General features: G+C 38.4%; 1 protein-coding gene across 7 annotated transcripts in view; it reads left to right on the top strand.

Moving 5' to 3' along the window:
* tspan9a (tetraspanin 9a) overlaps positions 1-18,738 on the top strand; it is a 228,580-nt gene that overhangs the window by 111,003 nt on the left and 98,839 nt on the right. For 5 of the 7 annotated variants that reach the window (XM_077567376.1, XM_077567377.1, XM_077567374.1 and 2 more), the window contains one exon: positions 18,612-18,691. In XM_077567376.1, coding sequence (XP_077423502.1) covers positions 18,629-18,691 — 63 coding nt within the window. In that variant the 5' untranslated portion in view covers positions 18,612-18,628. Of the gene's footprint in view, positions 1-17,687; positions 18,692-18,738 lie in introns of those variants that run through there. The other 2 variants (XM_077567372.1, XM_077567371.1) reach the window with 1 other exon arrangement.

Raw genomic sequence — 18,738 nt, 5'->3', positions numbered from 1 at the left:
ATATGATGCTGCTAAACCGTGACATAAGCGGAAAAGATAATGTGTTCATTTATAATTACTTCCTCAAAGGATTGAATGGGGAACAAGCGGCACAAATGTGTGAGTGGGTGGGACCAATGTTTAGGAAATTTTATATTGGATTCAAATAACGTATTGTCTTATATTTGAATAAAGGATGTCTAGCAGCTCATCAAATACTCAAAACTGATGTCCTTCCAAGCTTTATTTGATGATACTTTTTGATCAGTTTTTGTTTCATAAATGTACGGTACATTGGTGCAAATCCATTGCTGTTCCACAAGATCCATAGGAAAAAAAATAGTTTTAGCTCTACATATGGAGCGATACAAGTTTTTCATCTTGATTTATGTATGTTCACGCACGGCCTTATATTTTTGTAAGTCATTGTGTCCGAGGTGTCTCAAAGGATTGTGTTCCGATTTAGCACATCGTGGTTCTGGAAATGGATGGTAAAAGGTCAAGGTCTATCCTGAAGTCTGTCCTACTTAATGAAGGAGGTATGTTATGAGTGCCGCTAAGTAATTTCATTACACACAGTCAAAGTTTGAGCCAAAGGGTGATAAGAACATGGTGGTCAAAGGTCAAGGTTGACATGATCTCAACAGATGCTTTCTGCTTTAAGGCGGGTAGGAAAAGGTTAATTTTTCAAAACCGGGATCGATTTTGATCGAAAGAAAACAGAAAGGCCATTTGAAAAAATTGTGCTGCTATAGTCACAACAGTGCATGGTTTGTTTCTTGCCAATCTGAATTGAACAATAAGAGTGAATTGTCAGGATTAACTTTGATCTAAAAGTCAAATTTTCAGCTTTCAAAAGTTCATATTTTGTCCAAAATGAATTTGATAACTTCATTACTTTTTCTTGTACAATTAATAATACCTTTAAAAACAAATTTTCCAACTTGCTGTCAACTGAAGATGACATCACCTGTGCTGAGGAAGTAGTAAACGACCAACCACGGCTCACCTGTTTTCTGGGTTTGTCATGATTGGGTCAGCCAAAAAAACAATCACTCATTTCAGAAGGCCAGGCTCTGCTTCTGAACCAAACAGCACATTCTGTGCTAGCACTGAGAAGGATCTCAATGCAAAAGTTGTTGTTTTATTAACCTAGTAAGCACTTAATAATTGCTGACTAATGAATAGGGCTATAAAATATTGCAAAATATGACCCATCTGTCTTTTTTTTTTTTTTTTTCCCCAGGAGAGCTCAGTATTGTTCATTCGATTTGACATCATCATTGCTCTCCTTTTTTAAAAAAAAAACAAATAAATTGAAAAAATTTAATAAATGTTTTTTTTTTATTATTATTATTTTTTAAATATATACATATATATATACATATACACACATATATATATATATATATATTTTTTTTGTATGTAGGTGAGTATGTGTATGTGCGTGTGTGTGTGCGTGCATGCGTGCGAGTGTGTGTGTATTCATCAGTTCACCTAAAGCCCATTAAAAAAAATCCCATACTAATAATATAATATAATAATAAATTGCCAAATGCAGAAACATCGATGTAAGTTATCACGATGTAGTGGCTCTCGCTAACAGGCAGAATTAAGTAACCAGAATTAGGTTAAAAAATTCTATATACGTAGACCATGTTTCTATAAATTTTGATATTTGTTTTTTATTTGAGGCAGATATTTTTTCCATTAAAATGTGATTTATGAGGAGGTTAGACCATTGGTCGATATTCAGAGTTTGTTTATTTTTCCAGTTAACAAGAATTGTTTTTTTAGCGATAGTAAGGGCTACAAGTGTAGATTGAAATTGTTTATGTGGTAAGTCAGTTGTTGTTAGGTCACCTAGCAAACACAAGTTTGGAGATAAAGGTATCCTACAGTCCAAAATAGCGGAAAGTTTTTCTAAGACTTTAGTCCAGAAATACATAACCGGAGTACATAACCATAAAGCATGAACATAAGTCTGTAGTGTTTTGTAAGCATTGGAGACAAATGTCGGAGTCTGAGAGTCCCGTTTTCTTTATCATATATTGAGTAATGTATGTTCTGTGAATAATTTTATATTGGATAAGTTGTAAATTTGTGTTTTGTCATTTTAAATGCGTTTTCACAAACTTGAATCCAAAAGTCAGGTTCCGGTGCTATAGACAAGTCTGTCTGTCTCTGATCAAGACCCATCGGTCTTGAGGGCTCAACCCACAGGTGTTAACCATAACCTGAGCTTCAACCCACATTTAACATTCTATCCTTTCTCATGACATGATGTTGGCACATCCTTAATCATCACAACATTGTTACATCAATTTTTGCAACACATTTCTGATAACACCCTTGAACGTGATGATACTTTGTTCCATCAGTCCAAATGATCCGTTCATGTCATGTCATGTTACACGGCAGTCGTTACCTACTGCCTCAGCACAAGTGATGTCATCTTCAGTCGACAGCAAGTGGGAAAATTTGGTTTGGAAGGTATAAATTGTTCATGAAAAATGATGAAGTTATCATATTCACTTTGGACAAAATATGAACTTTTTGACTGCTGAAAAAGGCTCAATGAGTCAAGTATCCCTTTAAGGGCTCTCTACCCTTTTGCACTTCAAACTTCTGACTCATCTGAAACTGAAAAGCGCCTCTCTCTGTCTCTCTCTCTTTTAATAATGACATTTGATATTATAAAAGTATTTATAATAAATTTTCTACACTCACCAGTGAGTGAATTACTATGGATTATACTGAATCAAGTACCTTCGGCATTTCTGATTCCACTGCAAATAAACAACTCCGTCTACATATTTTTCCTTTTTATATATTTTTTTAGAACATTCCTTGTTCTCAAACTCTTGTGGCGTCCATTTCTAGTGTATTGTGATGGGAGCTATTACAACAGTGCTTAGTCTCTTCAAATGCAGCAGGGATGTTGCTTTGATAAAAATTAAAGTTGTGCATGCTCTATAATGGTGATTTCATGCGGCGGTAGGCTTTTTTTTGTCCTTTCATGAGCATTTATGGATTGTGGAGAATCGCCCACAAACACAATGGCATGGCAGCTGCCTCTTTGGAGGAGGGCCGTAATCCTCAGCAAGGCAGTTCCTGCAAAAGTGACAAGATTCATGGCATTTTGCCGTTTTATACCATGCCTCACAAGACTTGCCTCTGCTCTATTTGTCGCCCCTGCAATGACAAAGGGCCCTTTCATGAATTTCCATAACCATCTTGACAGTGCCTGCGCCAATCGTCAAAACCATTGTGCCCAATTCAAACATACATGCTGGCTATCAAGGGCATACCAGATTATGGTGAAGTGAGACCCGGCTACTACAGTAGATTAACTCATTTTAGCCTTCTTTTCTTCTCTGCTCCTTCCCAGTTGCATTTGTGTGTTGAAAATTAGATTTCTCAATGTACACGCCTTTAGCCAGACCTCTTCAATATATTTAGTATACCATTAGTTCCACCCGCTGAATATAATAATCAAAGTCAAGTCAACTGAATGGTGAACAACCACTGTATGATATTGCACAAGGTTCAATTCTGAGGCATCTTCTCTTTTCATTGTATCTGTTTTTTTTTTCTGGTGCTAAGTACATTTTTAAGGATTTTAATGATGAGTAATTCTGGGCTGCTGACTCCGAAAATGCCGTTTATTTCTTTGAATTGGCTATGGTTTTAGAAAGATTTACATTTTTGATAATGAATTGATATTTCATTTGGTGATAGTAAAAAGGCATTTATTCTTTAATAAAAGTGAAACGAAGATAAATTAAGGCCTTAATGATTGGTGCGTCTTAAAAGTATTTTGGGGATGGGGTTTAACAAGCCACAGCTTCAAACCGTCAGCTGTTTTGTGTTGTGTTGTGAGGTCTGTTGTAAGAACATGTACGAAAGGAAAAATAAACAACTAAATTAAACTAAGCAAGCTTCTTGTTTAGTGCTAATATTACCTAATATTTAGTTAGATAACTGTCTACTTTAGAATATCTTATTGAATGACGTAATTTTTGTAATTTCGTGAAATTGTTATGTCCGTAATTGTGCCTTGACTGTAGTTAGGGATTGATATTAGCATAGGTGAAAAATGTACTGGCATTCTCTACTTGAGTAAAAGTACAATTACATGTGTAAAAAACAACTTTGGAAAAAGTACTCACTCAAATAATTACTCAAGTAAAGGTAAAAAAAAAAAAAAAAGTACAGGCTCTGAAATGTATACGAATAGAAGTAAAAAAAAAACTTTTTGAGTCAACAGTGTTGAGTATCACTCGCTCATGTTGCTGGTCTACTCCTCGCTGATATGACTAAACCTTCTTTCATATTGTTGTCTGCGGCGTTCTTATCAAGTTCAAATTATCCTCTGTAGTGGCGGTGTGCACGCCATGTGATAGCGTGTCGTAGAGCCAATCACAAGTTGGGATGTAAGGAACAGTGTGCAACGCTTCATATGCTCGTCGGAGTCAGGAGACATTGACGGCTGCTTTTTCTTCCAGGTCAAGTATTTTAATAGTTTTCATGCATTTAAAAACAAAAGTAACGACCTTGTTTTGAAAAAGTATCAAGTCAAAAGTACACATACTCATATTAAAATCTAACGGATAAAAGTGAAAAGTAGTCTAAAAAAATAAATACTCAGGAAAGTACAAAGTACTTAAAAAATGACTCAAGTAAAGTAACAAAGTATTTGTACTTCCCATCTCTGGATATTATATATTAAGTTTTACTTATTTCTGCTCCCTTTCATTTTTTTTCTAAGAAATAAATTAATACAATAAAATGAACTCTCTCCCCAAAGATTTTGAGCTTGACTAGTTTTGCTGACGGTCTCTCGGGAATTAACACAAACAATTTCTGGAAATGAGGTAATTAAATACATGAGTTTGTTACATTAGACATTAAATATCGTGACATTTTTCTATAACATCTCAGTACCGGTAAACATCTATAAAATGGTCTTTTTTTTTCTTTTTTTATGATATGACATGGACGATTTTAGATCATTTTGTATGGAAAAAAATTGTGTCTTAGTCACACGATTTTACGAGATTCCACAAACACTAGAATGCTGTATTTAGAATATTATTCTTTAAACATATTATTGTAAAGAACATTTTTGGATTGACTTCCCCCTTTAATGCCATTTTTTTGGTGTTTTGAGGTGTTGCTTAGAAACCAGGGATGCAAAAAAAAGTGAAAATGTTGACCTTGCTTGCTGTATAGACTGACCCTTTGGTCTATCTCACTGATTGGCTCTAATGATCCATGTGTCCTCTCTCACTCTTTCCAACTGCTGTCGTACCGAGAAGACATTTTTATCTGTGTGCCCTATAACCCATTTCCCTGCAGCACAGGAGGATATTTAAGCATGTGTCGCATTGCTTATGAGGCGCCACATGGACCCGTCTCACCCTCTGGGCTTTGAGGATCCAGAGCAAATCAAAATCCATCCAACGTATATAATATCGTACCTCCGCAGCCGTAAATAGTTTTAATGTTACACCCGCATCAGTGGCAGGTTTTGGAAATTTGAGCTCTGAGTGACATCGCTTCCGTTGCGGTTGCCATTCTATCCATATGACATGGACTTAAAGTAATCTTCCACTTCCTAGTGTACATAAAAAGGCACGAGTCGTTTCCGCTCCCCATCTTTGAGCCGGTAACTTAAGTTGTTTAGCGGAAGAAAAGTGTCTTAAATTAAAAAGTGCACATTTGAAGTTATAAATGTTACACCTTCTCTGCAAGTGTCCACATTCCGTTCCATAGACTAAATGGGTGTGCAAAAGTATCAATTATACAGTATGTTCAGATTGTTCACTTGTAATATGTCTGTATAGCCCCAAATTCTACTCCAGAATTTCTCTGATTTAAAAAAATAATAATAATTAAAAAGAAGAAGAAGACAGAAAAAGGTTGTCAAGACTGGAGAATGGATTCTAATTTGACCCCTTTTCTGACCACTTTTTTAAAAAAAAATATATATTTTTTTTTTTAGATAAACTGGTTATAATCCCTTATTGGCAAATTATATTTGCTGTCTGCTTTTTATATTCGTTACACATTATACTACACAGAGAACAAGATCACAAACATGCAGGCTTGAGGAGAGAGTAAACGGGGGGCACAGATAATAATGTTGACTACTGCATCTGTTATATGTATTTTATTGTGAATGCCAGTGTAATGAGTATGTTAACTAAAACAAGGCTTAAAACTAGACCAATTGCATTACACTGTTTGTTTTGTAAATATAATGAGCTAATTAGGTCTGCAACAGTCAGGTTTTGGCACAACAAATGCAGTATGTTCTATGAAAAAGAGTTGTTTTATTTTAATATTGAAAAACATTGATGTGTTGTTTTATTTGTCTGAACTATAAACCAATAAGCATCCAAACCTTCCATCTCTTACATCGTATTTTGTGAACCCTGAACCATTTTAATGGAAAGTCATTGGCCACATTTTCTTGACACTCAGCTTAAAATCATTATAAATGTTCTAAAGCTGATTTATCTTTTCAACAACATAGGCTTCATAATATATGGAAAACATGGAGTATCAAGGGAATAAATAATGTGGCAGTGAAAGAGGAAGTCGGCATACTTTTCAAGGACGCCTATGTCAGCTTGTATCGGCGCTAGGCCAGAAAATTAATAGTCAAAGCTTGAATTCAGAGGCTCATCCTTGCATTTTTTTTAATGAACTGGATGAGATTCATATTTCTGCTGCTCCATTTTTTGCATAGTTGTTGTATAAAGCTAAACTCTTCCGCTCCTTTGATCAGCATCAGTGTCACTGTGTCACTCTTGATTTATCTTCGAGCCTCTTCTGGGATTCTTGTACGGTTCAGTGAGACACGTCACCGCCATTTGACCTCTTTGCGACAGCCTGTGTTGACCCAGACATTACTGATACTGTGCTGCATTCCAATGGCAACTGACTATTCTGCTCTAAATGCTAATGCAGTATAACACAGTGCACACTTTGCTTATACACTGTCTTGTGTGTCCTACTTTGTGTCACACAACTCTGATGGACGTGCCTGTTGGAATTAAGTTTACATTGGGGTTTTGGCCACAAGACTTTGTGCTGTGTACTGTATTATATTCACTGAATGGTTTAGCTGTGGTCTTGCAAGGTTATCCTGTTGCATTTAAATACTGTTCAAAAGAGCCCAGTACACCCACCAGTAAGATCAATCATTAGACGATTATATCCATCAACAAATATTAACTAAATGTGTGACCAGAAGGTCTTTTGGGACTTTTTACCTAATTAGTTTCAGCACCAAGCATATGTGTCGTAGATTTTTTGTTGGCCAGTGAAAAGAGAAAGAAAATATGGAGCAGGTTCCCCTTTTGGAGCTATAATGGATTCCACTCTTCTGAGAAGACTTTTTCATAGAGTTTAGATTTTAAGTCTCTGAGGCTTAATAAGAACCAGCATGCACAAACAGAAAAAGGTTTTCCCTTAATAGTTTCTATTAAAATAAATAAATAACAACAACTTGTTGATCTTTTGTAAAAACAACACTGACAAAAAGTTCACCTGCCAGTAGCCACAATTTAAACCTAGAAGGAGGGCCCACAAAATTATGCCTTAGTCTACCAACTAGACCTCAGAAAGTCTAGGATGCATAATTGTATATAACAGATTGTACACTAAGCCTTGTTGAGGCTATAACCAGGAGAATATAAACTTGTCTTTAGCTGGTCATTGAAAGCTCCATAAATGTTTACCTGTTTCAAAACACCTGGCTGCGAAGAAAAGTGATTGCAATAAAATCACTACAAATATTCTTGCAGCAAAGTGAGGTGAAATCTCCTTTTTAAAATGGTCTAATAAATACTGTACGTTCTATAAATCCCTTGGCAGTTCAGGTATTGTTTTTTGGGATCCTAGCTTAAAAATTAGCACTGTTCCCTACATATAAGCTGCGTGGCTGGGCCAGTGCGCTACCTAGTAGCTTTCCAAACATGCCCCCCCCCCCCCCCCGCCCCCATAAAAATAAACAAGTTAAAAAAAAAAAAAGGTGGAATGAGCACATAGCGTGGAACAGAAAAACTGGAGCGTATGAGGCAAAATTAATGGTACCACTGTCTTCAGTGTGAAAAACTGAGAGTGTGTCTATTATTATTGGGTTTTTTTCATGCAATGGGAATAAGCATTGTTTTACAAATGTTAAAACATCACATTCTGAAGCGCTAACCATTTGATTTTAGTTCCCCGTAAAGACCACTTATCACTCAATATATGTCTATGATCCCACCTGATCTTTGTGGCATCTGTGATCCTCCAAGTCGCAGAAATCTTCACAGCATGCTGCTGTCATCGTGACATCACCCACCTGCTTTTGCTTTCCTGCAGGGAACAAATTCAAAGGTTGGCCTTTTTATGCCTCCATGGTTGCCTTAGCAAGTCATGACGGTGTTTCCCACAGATTTGAAATCTACTTGATTGTGTGGACTCCGGCAGTGGGGATGGTTACATGTGGTATATCCTGTTGCGACACGTTTTTTTTTGTTTTTTTAAATATATTTTTAATACATTTTCTTGAAAACTTTTTGGATGGTGGCCAATTTACTTGGGTCGCACGCTCAAGTATTAACATGGTGTGGGAAACACTGCATGAAGTCATAAATTCTTAATTAGCACCCTTTCCAGCCCATGTTATTGACATTTTTGACCGCACAATTATTCAAAAAAAAAAAAAATGGCAGTACTCTCAGAGCAACATAATCTCATTGGGTAAAAGGTCAAGATTGAGGCATATATATCAAACTAAAGTGTGATCATTTTCTGGCATAAAAATGTGAACGGATTTTTTGTGTGTGTTTTTGTCTCATTGAGTATTCTTGTTTCGTAACCGAACACATGTCAATGAGGTCTATTTGCACTCACACCAACACACTTGCCATACAGTCTGTTGGATCCAGAGGCCGCCCGGAGTGAGACGTTGCGTGTGCAGAAACCCTTTGTAGTAGTAATCCCCTTCTTACATCGGCCTTGATCATACATCCATCTCAGGATCACATGCCGTTGAGTGTCATTTGTATGTCTGCAGCTCTGATATGGTTTCACAATGACCCTGTAAAGCGATACAGCAGTAATTCCTTTTGTAATCTGAGCCGTGGCCATACAAGGAGGAGCTAATTATCACTGCAGAGGACATCAGTTACATTCCTTCACACCGTGACACATTTATTGCTATTTCAAAACAGACATCTTTTTTTTATTTTTTTTATTCGTCATTGTTCAACATATTAATTGGATTTTATTTTTGGGCGACTGCTATGTTTAGGAGATGCTGGAGCGTTTTGTGTGATGCTTAAGTGCACTTGAGTTCAATTCTTTTGAACCGATCTGCACTTTTGGGACTGAGTTGCTGACCTTGTAACTGTGACTGTGATTGTCATTATTCAGTTCCCAATGCCCAAAGAGAATACAAATGCTCCTTTAATAAAAGTGTTAAAACAATCACAGCTACTCTACTAAATAAACGAATGAACTCCATCTTGATAAATCACATGGAGTTGACATCAATCTCGGTGTGTAACACGACTGTAGCACAGCTGATCTGATTAATGAAGTGGAGCATGTGAATGGCAGGTTGGAATAGATCTCTCCCTGGTACGTGACCAGAGACCTTCAATCGTTTATGATTTCAAACGGAATGGCAAAAAAGTCTCAGTTTAAAACCGACTATTGGTATTTAATGTCAGGATACTGCATAAGAGTCATTAAAAGTACAGTGACATATTCCACATGGAAGTCTCTCTCTCTCTCTCTCTCATTCTCTCTCTCTCTCTCTCTCTCTTGCTCGCTCTCTCTCACTCAGTAGACTTGGCCTGGCCAAATATGCCAAATATTATAACTGTCTTTTAAAGTCTTACTTTATTGACAAATGAATGAATAATGACTAATTTTCTAAGACCAACCATTTTTACCATAAGATTGACTTATCAAGGAGCCAACTTTTTTTCTTTTCTTTTTTTTTATGGTTGGAGAAGAGGGGATTGAATCCACGTTGCGACCACGTCTCTAGTTTGGGAATGCAGAGCGCTACAAGCAAGTAAAATTTTCTCGGCCATCGACATTGCACGGCACCTTATTTGAACACTCAGGAAATGAAGTACGCAAAAAAAACTGACCTACTTTTTTGTTTTAAAAAATACACAATTTTTTTTAAATATATAACAACGATAACATGCACACCCCCCCGTACATCCCTCACAATTGAATTGGGAGTAGTCCATGGACTGCCAGTCGCAGTAAGAATGTTGCGTACGCCAGCTCCCATTTGTCACGCAAAGCGTCAGTCAAATTCAACACATGCAATTTGGTCCCATAAAAAACGGGCATTTTCATGAATTTATAAACCGAGGCGAACACCCGGACACAATGTAAAAAGGTGGACATGTCTGGGCAAAAAAGGATGTTTGGTCACCCAAATGTGCCATTTTATTAAGATATATCTCTCCAATGAAAGACGATTCAATATGTATCGGCATCGATTTTTAAGTAGAATGATTGAATGAATTTGCATCTTTTAAATCAAAACCAATTTTGCGATTCAAATTTATTATTATTATTATTATTAACTGTAAACTCAAATTGAAAACAAAATAAACCACTGATGTTATATGAAATGGTCTGGAGGCTAATGAATCCGCGGCTAGCAGGAGAAGCTAATAAACCTGTCTACATTGTAATCATTTATTCTTCTCAAACATCACAAATAAATGACTTAAATGAACAGGACTTATCAAAGTAATCAAAGTCATTTCTCCCCCAAAGGTTACTGGGAGCTAGAATGTAGCAGGTCAACACAAGAGAACAAAATTGGGAAGTAGAAACCAACCAAAATAATGCCACTAACAGTGATATTCATCACATTATAGAACTATGATCCACATGGTTGCTGGCAATCATCTCCAACTTGCATGACATTGAAACGCGCCTGGACAAAAGTACTTGGACTTATCTGTTTACCATGTGAGTCCATTTACCTCAGGGTAATATTTTTATTCTTCTCTTACTACATTAATCCTTGTTTTACCACCGTCATCCTTTCAGCAAAACGTTAAAGAAGAGGCCAAATACTCACACAATGAATTAATCCTTTAATACTGGCTGAGTCAAAGGATTGCACAGCCCACGTCTACAGAGTTGCCCTGACAGTTTATGTTAAATGATGACAGTTTAAACACCAAGAATTGTTTAAGGTTTGGGGGGGATATTTTTTTTAACATTTTCTTTAACACCAGCTTTGTACCAGCTTTACCAATCATTGGCAAGTTGGATCATTTATATTGTATGGAAATTGTTTTCTTTCTTTCTTTCTTTCTGATAATTGTACATTCCTATATTTTCCTTTTGTTAACATTCAAAATTTTATGTTTTGTTAAAAGATAATACCTTTACAAAGCAATGTGCATACCTGTATGTGCATACAAGCAAACAAAAAGGATCTGTTCCAAAAAGGTCAATCAACTTTGATTATCCAGTGAAAAAAAAAGACAAATTCTCTTTAGCTTAGTCTGAACATACTGAACAAATGACAATAGTCAACTCTGTAGACAATGGATGACAACGCTAATGCTAAATGCTAAATGCTATCTTGGTTGACTGTTCAACAAAGCTAAACAACTTAATGCACTCACCATCATTCAACCTTTTTTGCTCGGTCCCGACAGCTATTGGAAGCTGGCTGTGTCATTTACCTTACGCCGTTCACACATTGTAACATTCAAATATACCGCTAGAAAACTCAGCTTGCGTTGTTGGGGACTGCAGTGACTACATTTCCTATGAATTTTAGATGCGAAAGCAGGAAGTAATTCTAGTTCCGGTCACAGTCTGTTTTACGTAGCCAAAGTCCATCCTGCTGCCGATTACATGTGGATGTGAATGAGAATGGAAGTAATAGGAAGGAATTTAACAGTGGAACCCAAGGCTCAAAAACACGACTGGTGTGGTCTGGCCACCCTATGTATGAGTGAAGGTCGAACTTGCATACAGTGAGTTAAATTGTCTTTTACATATTAAATTGTATTGTTTTTTTTTTCTTTTTAGGTTTGCGTCAGCTGCATCTGTCTTTGGCAGAATGTAAATTAGGTTTAAGTCAGTGAAACTACTGTAAAGCACTTTGTCATGCATGTGTTGTACATCATGGAGCCCCAAAAGACTAAACTAATGCGTCATCAGTTTAGGCTACAGGCAAGGAGACAACCTTTAAAATACGACTGGGGTCAATGAGCTTGTCATGGGTGGGTAAGGCAAGAGGTGGGGAAAAAGAAAAAAAGAAAATGTGGACTGAGATGTCACTGTTTACTAAGCCAGTGTTTCTCAACCTTGGTCCTCGAGGCACACGATCCAGCCTGTTTTCTATGTCTCCCTATTCCAACGCAGCTGAGGATCGTTATCAGGCTTTTCCAGAGCTTGCTGATGAGCTATCATTGGAATCAGCTTTGGGAGGCATAGAAAACATGCTGGATAGTGTGCCCCAAGGATTGCTAGAAATTCGAAAAAGGGCCCAAATTTTTTTACGCTTGGAAGAGGTGAATTTTGAAGCGTATCGAAAAAAGGAAATTGCGAATTTTGGCTGAAACAGGTTTTGCAAATAAACGCAGACAAGACCGGTCAAAACGTGCAACATTTTACTACGTCACACGTACGTTTGTCGTCACAAAGTAATGGCGGACAATAAAGTAAGGTATGTTTGTGGGGGGCGACGAAACAGAAATCTTTTTGGAATTAATTCAAGAAGTGAATATTAATGAAAATTTAGATGGAAAACAGCAAAGAAACGCTACGGTTTATCAAGAATTACAAAAGCAAACACATACGACGTCATCTTCTTTTTCTTCTTTTAAATTACTGGAGGGATCACATCTCTACGGTGTATACCGCCACCTACAGCAGTCCCTTCTCAATAATCGCAAAAGAAGAACAGATGGAAACGGGTCAAATGTCAAATGTCCATTTTTCGCATTTTCAGTAAATTCGCTTAAAACATTCGAAACAATTGGATGGAAACCTGACTACTGTTTGCTGCTTCTCCGCCCGTGCATGCCCGTGTGTCGTCACCAGTGGGACAAAGTAGATTTCTACGTCTAACACACAGAATGAATATTTTTTATTCTGTATTAAATAAATCTAACAGAAGTATAATTAATCAGAATACCGAATACAGAAAGCTGATTGACTGGATGGGATGGGAAATTGTAGATGTTGAGCTGCAGATGGTGGAACAGATTTTTAAACCGAAAGTTTGTCATGGCAGTCACTGCGCAGATGAGAAACCTAGTCGACCGCAATAAAATGCAACAAATGCAACAAAACCTGACATTTTGTAATAGTGCTTAACCAATTTGGAAATAATTTTATGTGTGTCAAGAAGCTTTTATTTTCCTGAGCATTTCCCGGATTTCAAATTTTTTCACATTCTGCCCCATTTGGTGCTCATTTTGTCAAATTTTACATGGTCCTCATATGAAGTTAGTGTGTGTGTTGGCTGTTTCATCACATTTAAATATGGTGCGTGTAATGGTTATCTGCATTGCGTTCTACGGGTAGTATAAAGTTGCGTCTGGAAGTAAAGCATCATTATTGTTTGCTCCAAAGCTTCTTGGTATTCGCGTGTCATCCATATGTACACAATAGCAGAATGTGAAAAATGTGCCAAACCTTTGTCATAATATGAGGAATATGATGGACTCCATCAGAACGTGATGAGCCACGAGGGAAAGGACTGGCATCCGGGTGAGACCAAGGCCAAACCGTAGTGCACTTTGAACTTCTGGGACTCAGCTGCCCCTTCCCCTAATGACTCATCATGGGATAGACTATGAGAAATATCTGGAAGACTAATACAGAGAAAATAAAAATGGCCCCAATCCCACTGTGCACTTTGTGTTTGGCAAATGGGGCTGCCATGGCCACAGATGAAATATACCCCGGGCCCATAAACTGTCACATGTCCTGCAGTTTTCTGTGTTCAAAGGTTTGTAGGTCTTGAGGGGAAAAAGGGCCTATGGAAAATCTCATTTCATTTCATGCAATGGCTACTTGGCACATAATGTCAATCTGCAATTATCCTGTTCAAGGCCAGAACTGGGGTGTATCCCAGCTGACTTTGGGCAAAAGTTGTGGACTGATCGCCAGTCAATCACGGGGCACATAGAGAGAGTGAGGCAAGCATCCACACTGTCACTGATTGGGAAGTGAATCCAGGCTACGTGCACTGAAGTCAGGGGACTGCATCACAAGACCATCAGTGGCTTGTGCTCAAAACTAAACCACTCAATTACTGGTACAGCGATAGTTCTCATTGTTTCTCTCTGCTCTCGTGTTAACACCCCTTGTTGCAGGATATTTTAAGTGTTTTCTTCTACTGTGATGCTTTCCTTTATAATACAAACTGACCAAGCAGGTTTTACTTATCAGGTTCGGTCTTTTTGTTCTTCTTCCCTGCTGGATAATACAAGAGCAATTGTAGATGCAAGACTATTAAAGCTGTGAGTTAGTCATGTGTAAAATTACATTTTTCATTAAGTGCTGATGAATTATAGAACGCAGCTCTTGCCACCTTAATAAGGTCTAATTGTTTTTAGCCGTAATGAAAATCTGAAACTGAACCATGCAACAATAAAATAAACAAACCATATTTTCAGAAAATCATCATGCCGACGAGGCTATTTTTGACGTCTATGACGGAAGTTATGCTGTGTTGTGTTACATGTGGTATTAACATCGCAAGACACTTAGATTGTTATGTTTATATTATCGGTCTATGTCCTCCCACAAGTTTCCAGTGTCAAGGTTATACTGTGAGTGAAGGTTCAGACCAATCATGGTCCTTTGAAGAAATATTCACAGCAACTTTATAAAACAAAAAAAAAACGTTTTATGGTTTAAAAGTGGAAGTCGATGAGATTACTGCAGATGGTTAGCAATGCATCCAATTTTTTATTATTATTATCATCAAAAGAAGAGTAAGGAACCTGGCTGAACACTTTTCTGAATGAAAAAATGTTTTACACTTCTCTCTTGATTGGCTTCAACAAGACACTTGCAGCCGCTTTCACACTGCCTGTAAAAGCTGGCGTGTTGCACCTGTTTTCCCTCAACGTTTCCCCCTCCTCTTCGTGATTCCGCCTTCTGGGGTAGTATCACGGCCGCAAAAGTGGCAGGCTGCACCTGCTTGTAAGAGAATGTCGGATAAAACGTTATCCAGTGTTCTGCTCCACTCTTCACTCCTCTGTTTATTTCCTTTTCGTTTCTTTTGTGTCCTCAATTGCTCAGTTGTCATCCTGCAGACAACTGTTTCTCCTGAGTCACAATGTGCTGTTCTCTCATCTCGCTATGCCGCAAACCTGAAGCAACAGTGCAGAACATATTATTGATTGGAGTAGATTCGTGATTCTGTGCAAGGTTCAGTAGGGAAATTACACCAGAAGTATCCTTCAGGCTGCTTGTGGAGTCTGTCTGCAACATGCATACTTAGAGCCCCACTGAGCTCTGATAGATGAGTGAAACTGAGATGAGAGAGCTGCACATGACTTGTCCATTCACCACATATTTAATGGCCCTCGGAAGCTCTCCAGTAAAAAACAACCTGCTAGATTCAAACTAAATACGAAAATATTGCGTTTTTTATTAAACTTGTGATTATTTGTCATCCTAATCATGTGTTGTCAAGTCATGTAAATAAAAAGGATAAAATGATTTGCCAAAATTTCAAGGTCAAATGAAGAATTAAAATTTAGTGTGAATAAACGAGTCACACCCCTGATCGGTTAGCTTTTGACAATAATGTATTTAAGTCCAAGGGCCAAAGCCATAATGTTTAAATAAAGAGATGTTGAAACAGCCTGACACAAATATTTGACAAGCTGCTGAAAACTTGAAAAGATGAATGTGTCCCGCCAAGTGCCTTGATATTATTTTGTGCTGTGAAAGCTTTTTCAATAATACACTAGACTAAGTTTACATGTTTTAAATGATTAATACTTCTTCCCGACATGCCTTAACTTTTACCAAATGTTATGGCGATTAAACGATTAGTTCAGGATTTGTTTGTTGTGAAGTCAGCTATCTTTGCCAAAACTATTTTCTCTCTACCATTAAGTCAAAATGCATGCTCTCCCACTGGACTTTATTAATTTGTTTGTTTTTTACTCAATTGTGAAACACAAGAGGATTGGATCAGGATGTCTTCGACAACTGTATCTTACTGGATTTTTCTAAAACCGTCCAATTGAAATTCTCCCCCCCCCCCCCTCTTGAGTCTGGAGACCGAGCTAGTGGTGAAGAAACAGCTCTTTTAGCAGTCAATGTGGACAATTACACTGTTATTATTATGGCCCGACTGACAAGGAGCTTTTTGAGGCCGATGCCGATTTTGGGCAGAAAAATATATCAAATAAAGATTAATTGGACGATTAAGGTAAAAAATATATATGCCTAAAATTAAATGTCTCCTCTCACTGCATTTCAATAGCCGTCAATTATATGCAGAATGTCAATATTTGCGGGCCAGCCTGATCAATATTTCCTGCGAACAGTGGGTGTCAACTGTAAATACATTGTTTAAAAAAAATAATAATTTTCTTTTCGGGTCCCAGAACGCATTGTGTGGCGCAATACATTTAATTAATGAACTTATTAGGAGATGAATCTTTCTCATATGTGTGTTTGTGTTACCACTTAGCAGTAGTTAAATTGGCATTTGGCCAATGATTTTGGCCAATGTTTGAAGGGCCATTATCATCCGATTTAATCAACCGCACAATTGATGGGCCGGGCCTTATTCATTACTGTTTGTCGCGGTCCAATATGGAACAACTTAAATGTTACACTAATGCTGCTTTTATTTATTTGTATCATTTAAAGGATGGTAGCAGTAGAGTAATCACCTTGATATTTCCACCCCTTTTAGCTTGAATTCTCCACTGCCTAGACAGATTTGGGGAGGCACCTTAGATTAGCGAGTGAGGTCAATTATAAATCAAAGCCCTGTATTATCTTGTCAGTTTAGTGTGTGACTCACCGGCACTATTTAGTATTTGACCCTGACTACGCCTTGGAGAGTGCTCGGCATCTTAAAGTCCCTTCTGGTTCGTTTGGTGACAATTCTGGAGCCAGCTCATTGCCAGTAAATTGCATCTCCTTACATGAATGCGGGTAGTGCTGTAATGAAGAACACAGACCCACTACCAACTGCAGCTGCAGTTCTTCAACTGTAACCCACATCAGAAGGCTACCTAATATTTCAGCCTGTTTTGCAAAATGGCAGAGAAATTACCATCTGCCAAATGGATTGTGGTAAATTTATAACAACAGGAGTCTAACAATATTTGGACTGTGAATAAAAATCACAAGGAATTGTACTTGCGAAATGTCACACTCTTTTACCCCCAACTCTAAAGCACCAGAGACATGCCATATAACTGGGAGGCACGTCATGTCCTCTTTTAGTTTTTAATCACTGTTGAATTCATCTCTGACTTCTCATGTCCCCTGACAGCATAAATTGCTGAACATGTATAGTCAAAGCAAACACAGCGATGAGCTTATTAAAGACACTGGGAGTGGAGAGGTGGAGCTTGGATCTTCCTTCAGCTGCTGCATTGGCTGTCTGCTCAGCAGCAGGGAGGGCTTGCAAGAGGGAGAGAGAGAGAGGGAGAGAGTAACAGAAGGGTAGGGAGTGTAGTGCTCTTGCTGGGAAACAGGCAATGCCAGTCAGCTGCGTCTCTCTTGAGCGGCACATCAGTTGGGGCTGCAGCTACCGGGAGAGCCGAGCACCGGCATTGCGGGGGCAGAGCTGCTGATTGCAGCACGCTACACTCGAGCAGACAAGCGTGCTTAGAGAAGCACGGGCAGGAACGTTGGGAAAACAAATTGCACGTCTCGCAGAAGAGAAGCTGAAGAGAGTGTGAGGGTGAGAAAAGTTACCGGGTCAGCAGGAGTGGAAGTGAAGCAGCTGAGAAGGACTGGGTTTCAACTTGCAACTGGGAACGTATCAAGGAAAAGTTACTTTGTCTTAAGAGATGAGTAATACTCTTAACAGGAGCATCCTTCAGAGCTACTAAAGGACACTCAAAGCAAGACATCAGCGGCAAATCGAAGCGCGTGTTTTTGCAAAATTACTCAGATCAGATGTGTGATTTGAGCTGGATATAATTTGATTTTAATCTGTGCATTTTTTCCTGCCTGGGAAGCAGTGGAGACTTAGAGGGCACGTTGTTCTGTCCTGTCACCTCCGAGACTATGTTAGACTGTGCGTCAGGGAGATCTTCATCAGCTGCAGCAGCCCTAGAGCATGGAGAAGTCCAGCAGTGAGGAGTCAGCCATTCATCGTAGCCCTTCAGTAGATAGCTGTGACTCTGATTTCCCTCAAGCCTCCACGTCTGGCCGCCCATTTGGTGGCCGCGGCTTCACTGCCGGCGCTTTCTACGGCTCCACGGGGGCGCGTAAAAACACCCAGCAAGGCCAGGCTGCAACAGCAGCGGCAGCTGAGGCCGGCACAGGAGACAAGAGCAACAACAAGAACAGCTCACCCAAAGGGAGCAAATACGTGGTCTTTTACCTGGATCTATCCTTTGTGTTCCTTTTAGAATTCAAGAAGTTTAACATGGCAAGAGGCTGCCTCTGCTGCTTGAAGTATCTGATGTTCGTCTTCAATCTCATCTTCTGGGTAAGTGCCTTTTTTCTTCATCTCATCACTCAGTCAAGTAAATGTTT

Source organism: Vanacampus margaritifer, chromosome 6 (genome assembly GCF_051991255.1).
Source record: "Vanacampus margaritifer isolate UIUO_Vmar chromosome 6, RoL_Vmar_1.0, whole genome shotgun sequence".
Classification (NCBI taxonomy): domain Eukaryota; kingdom Metazoa; phylum Chordata; class Actinopteri; order Syngnathiformes; family Syngnathidae; genus Vanacampus; species Vanacampus margaritifer.
The sequence above is the reverse complement of the archived record's forward strand: the minus strand, read 5'-3'. Positions and strand labels throughout refer to the sequence as shown.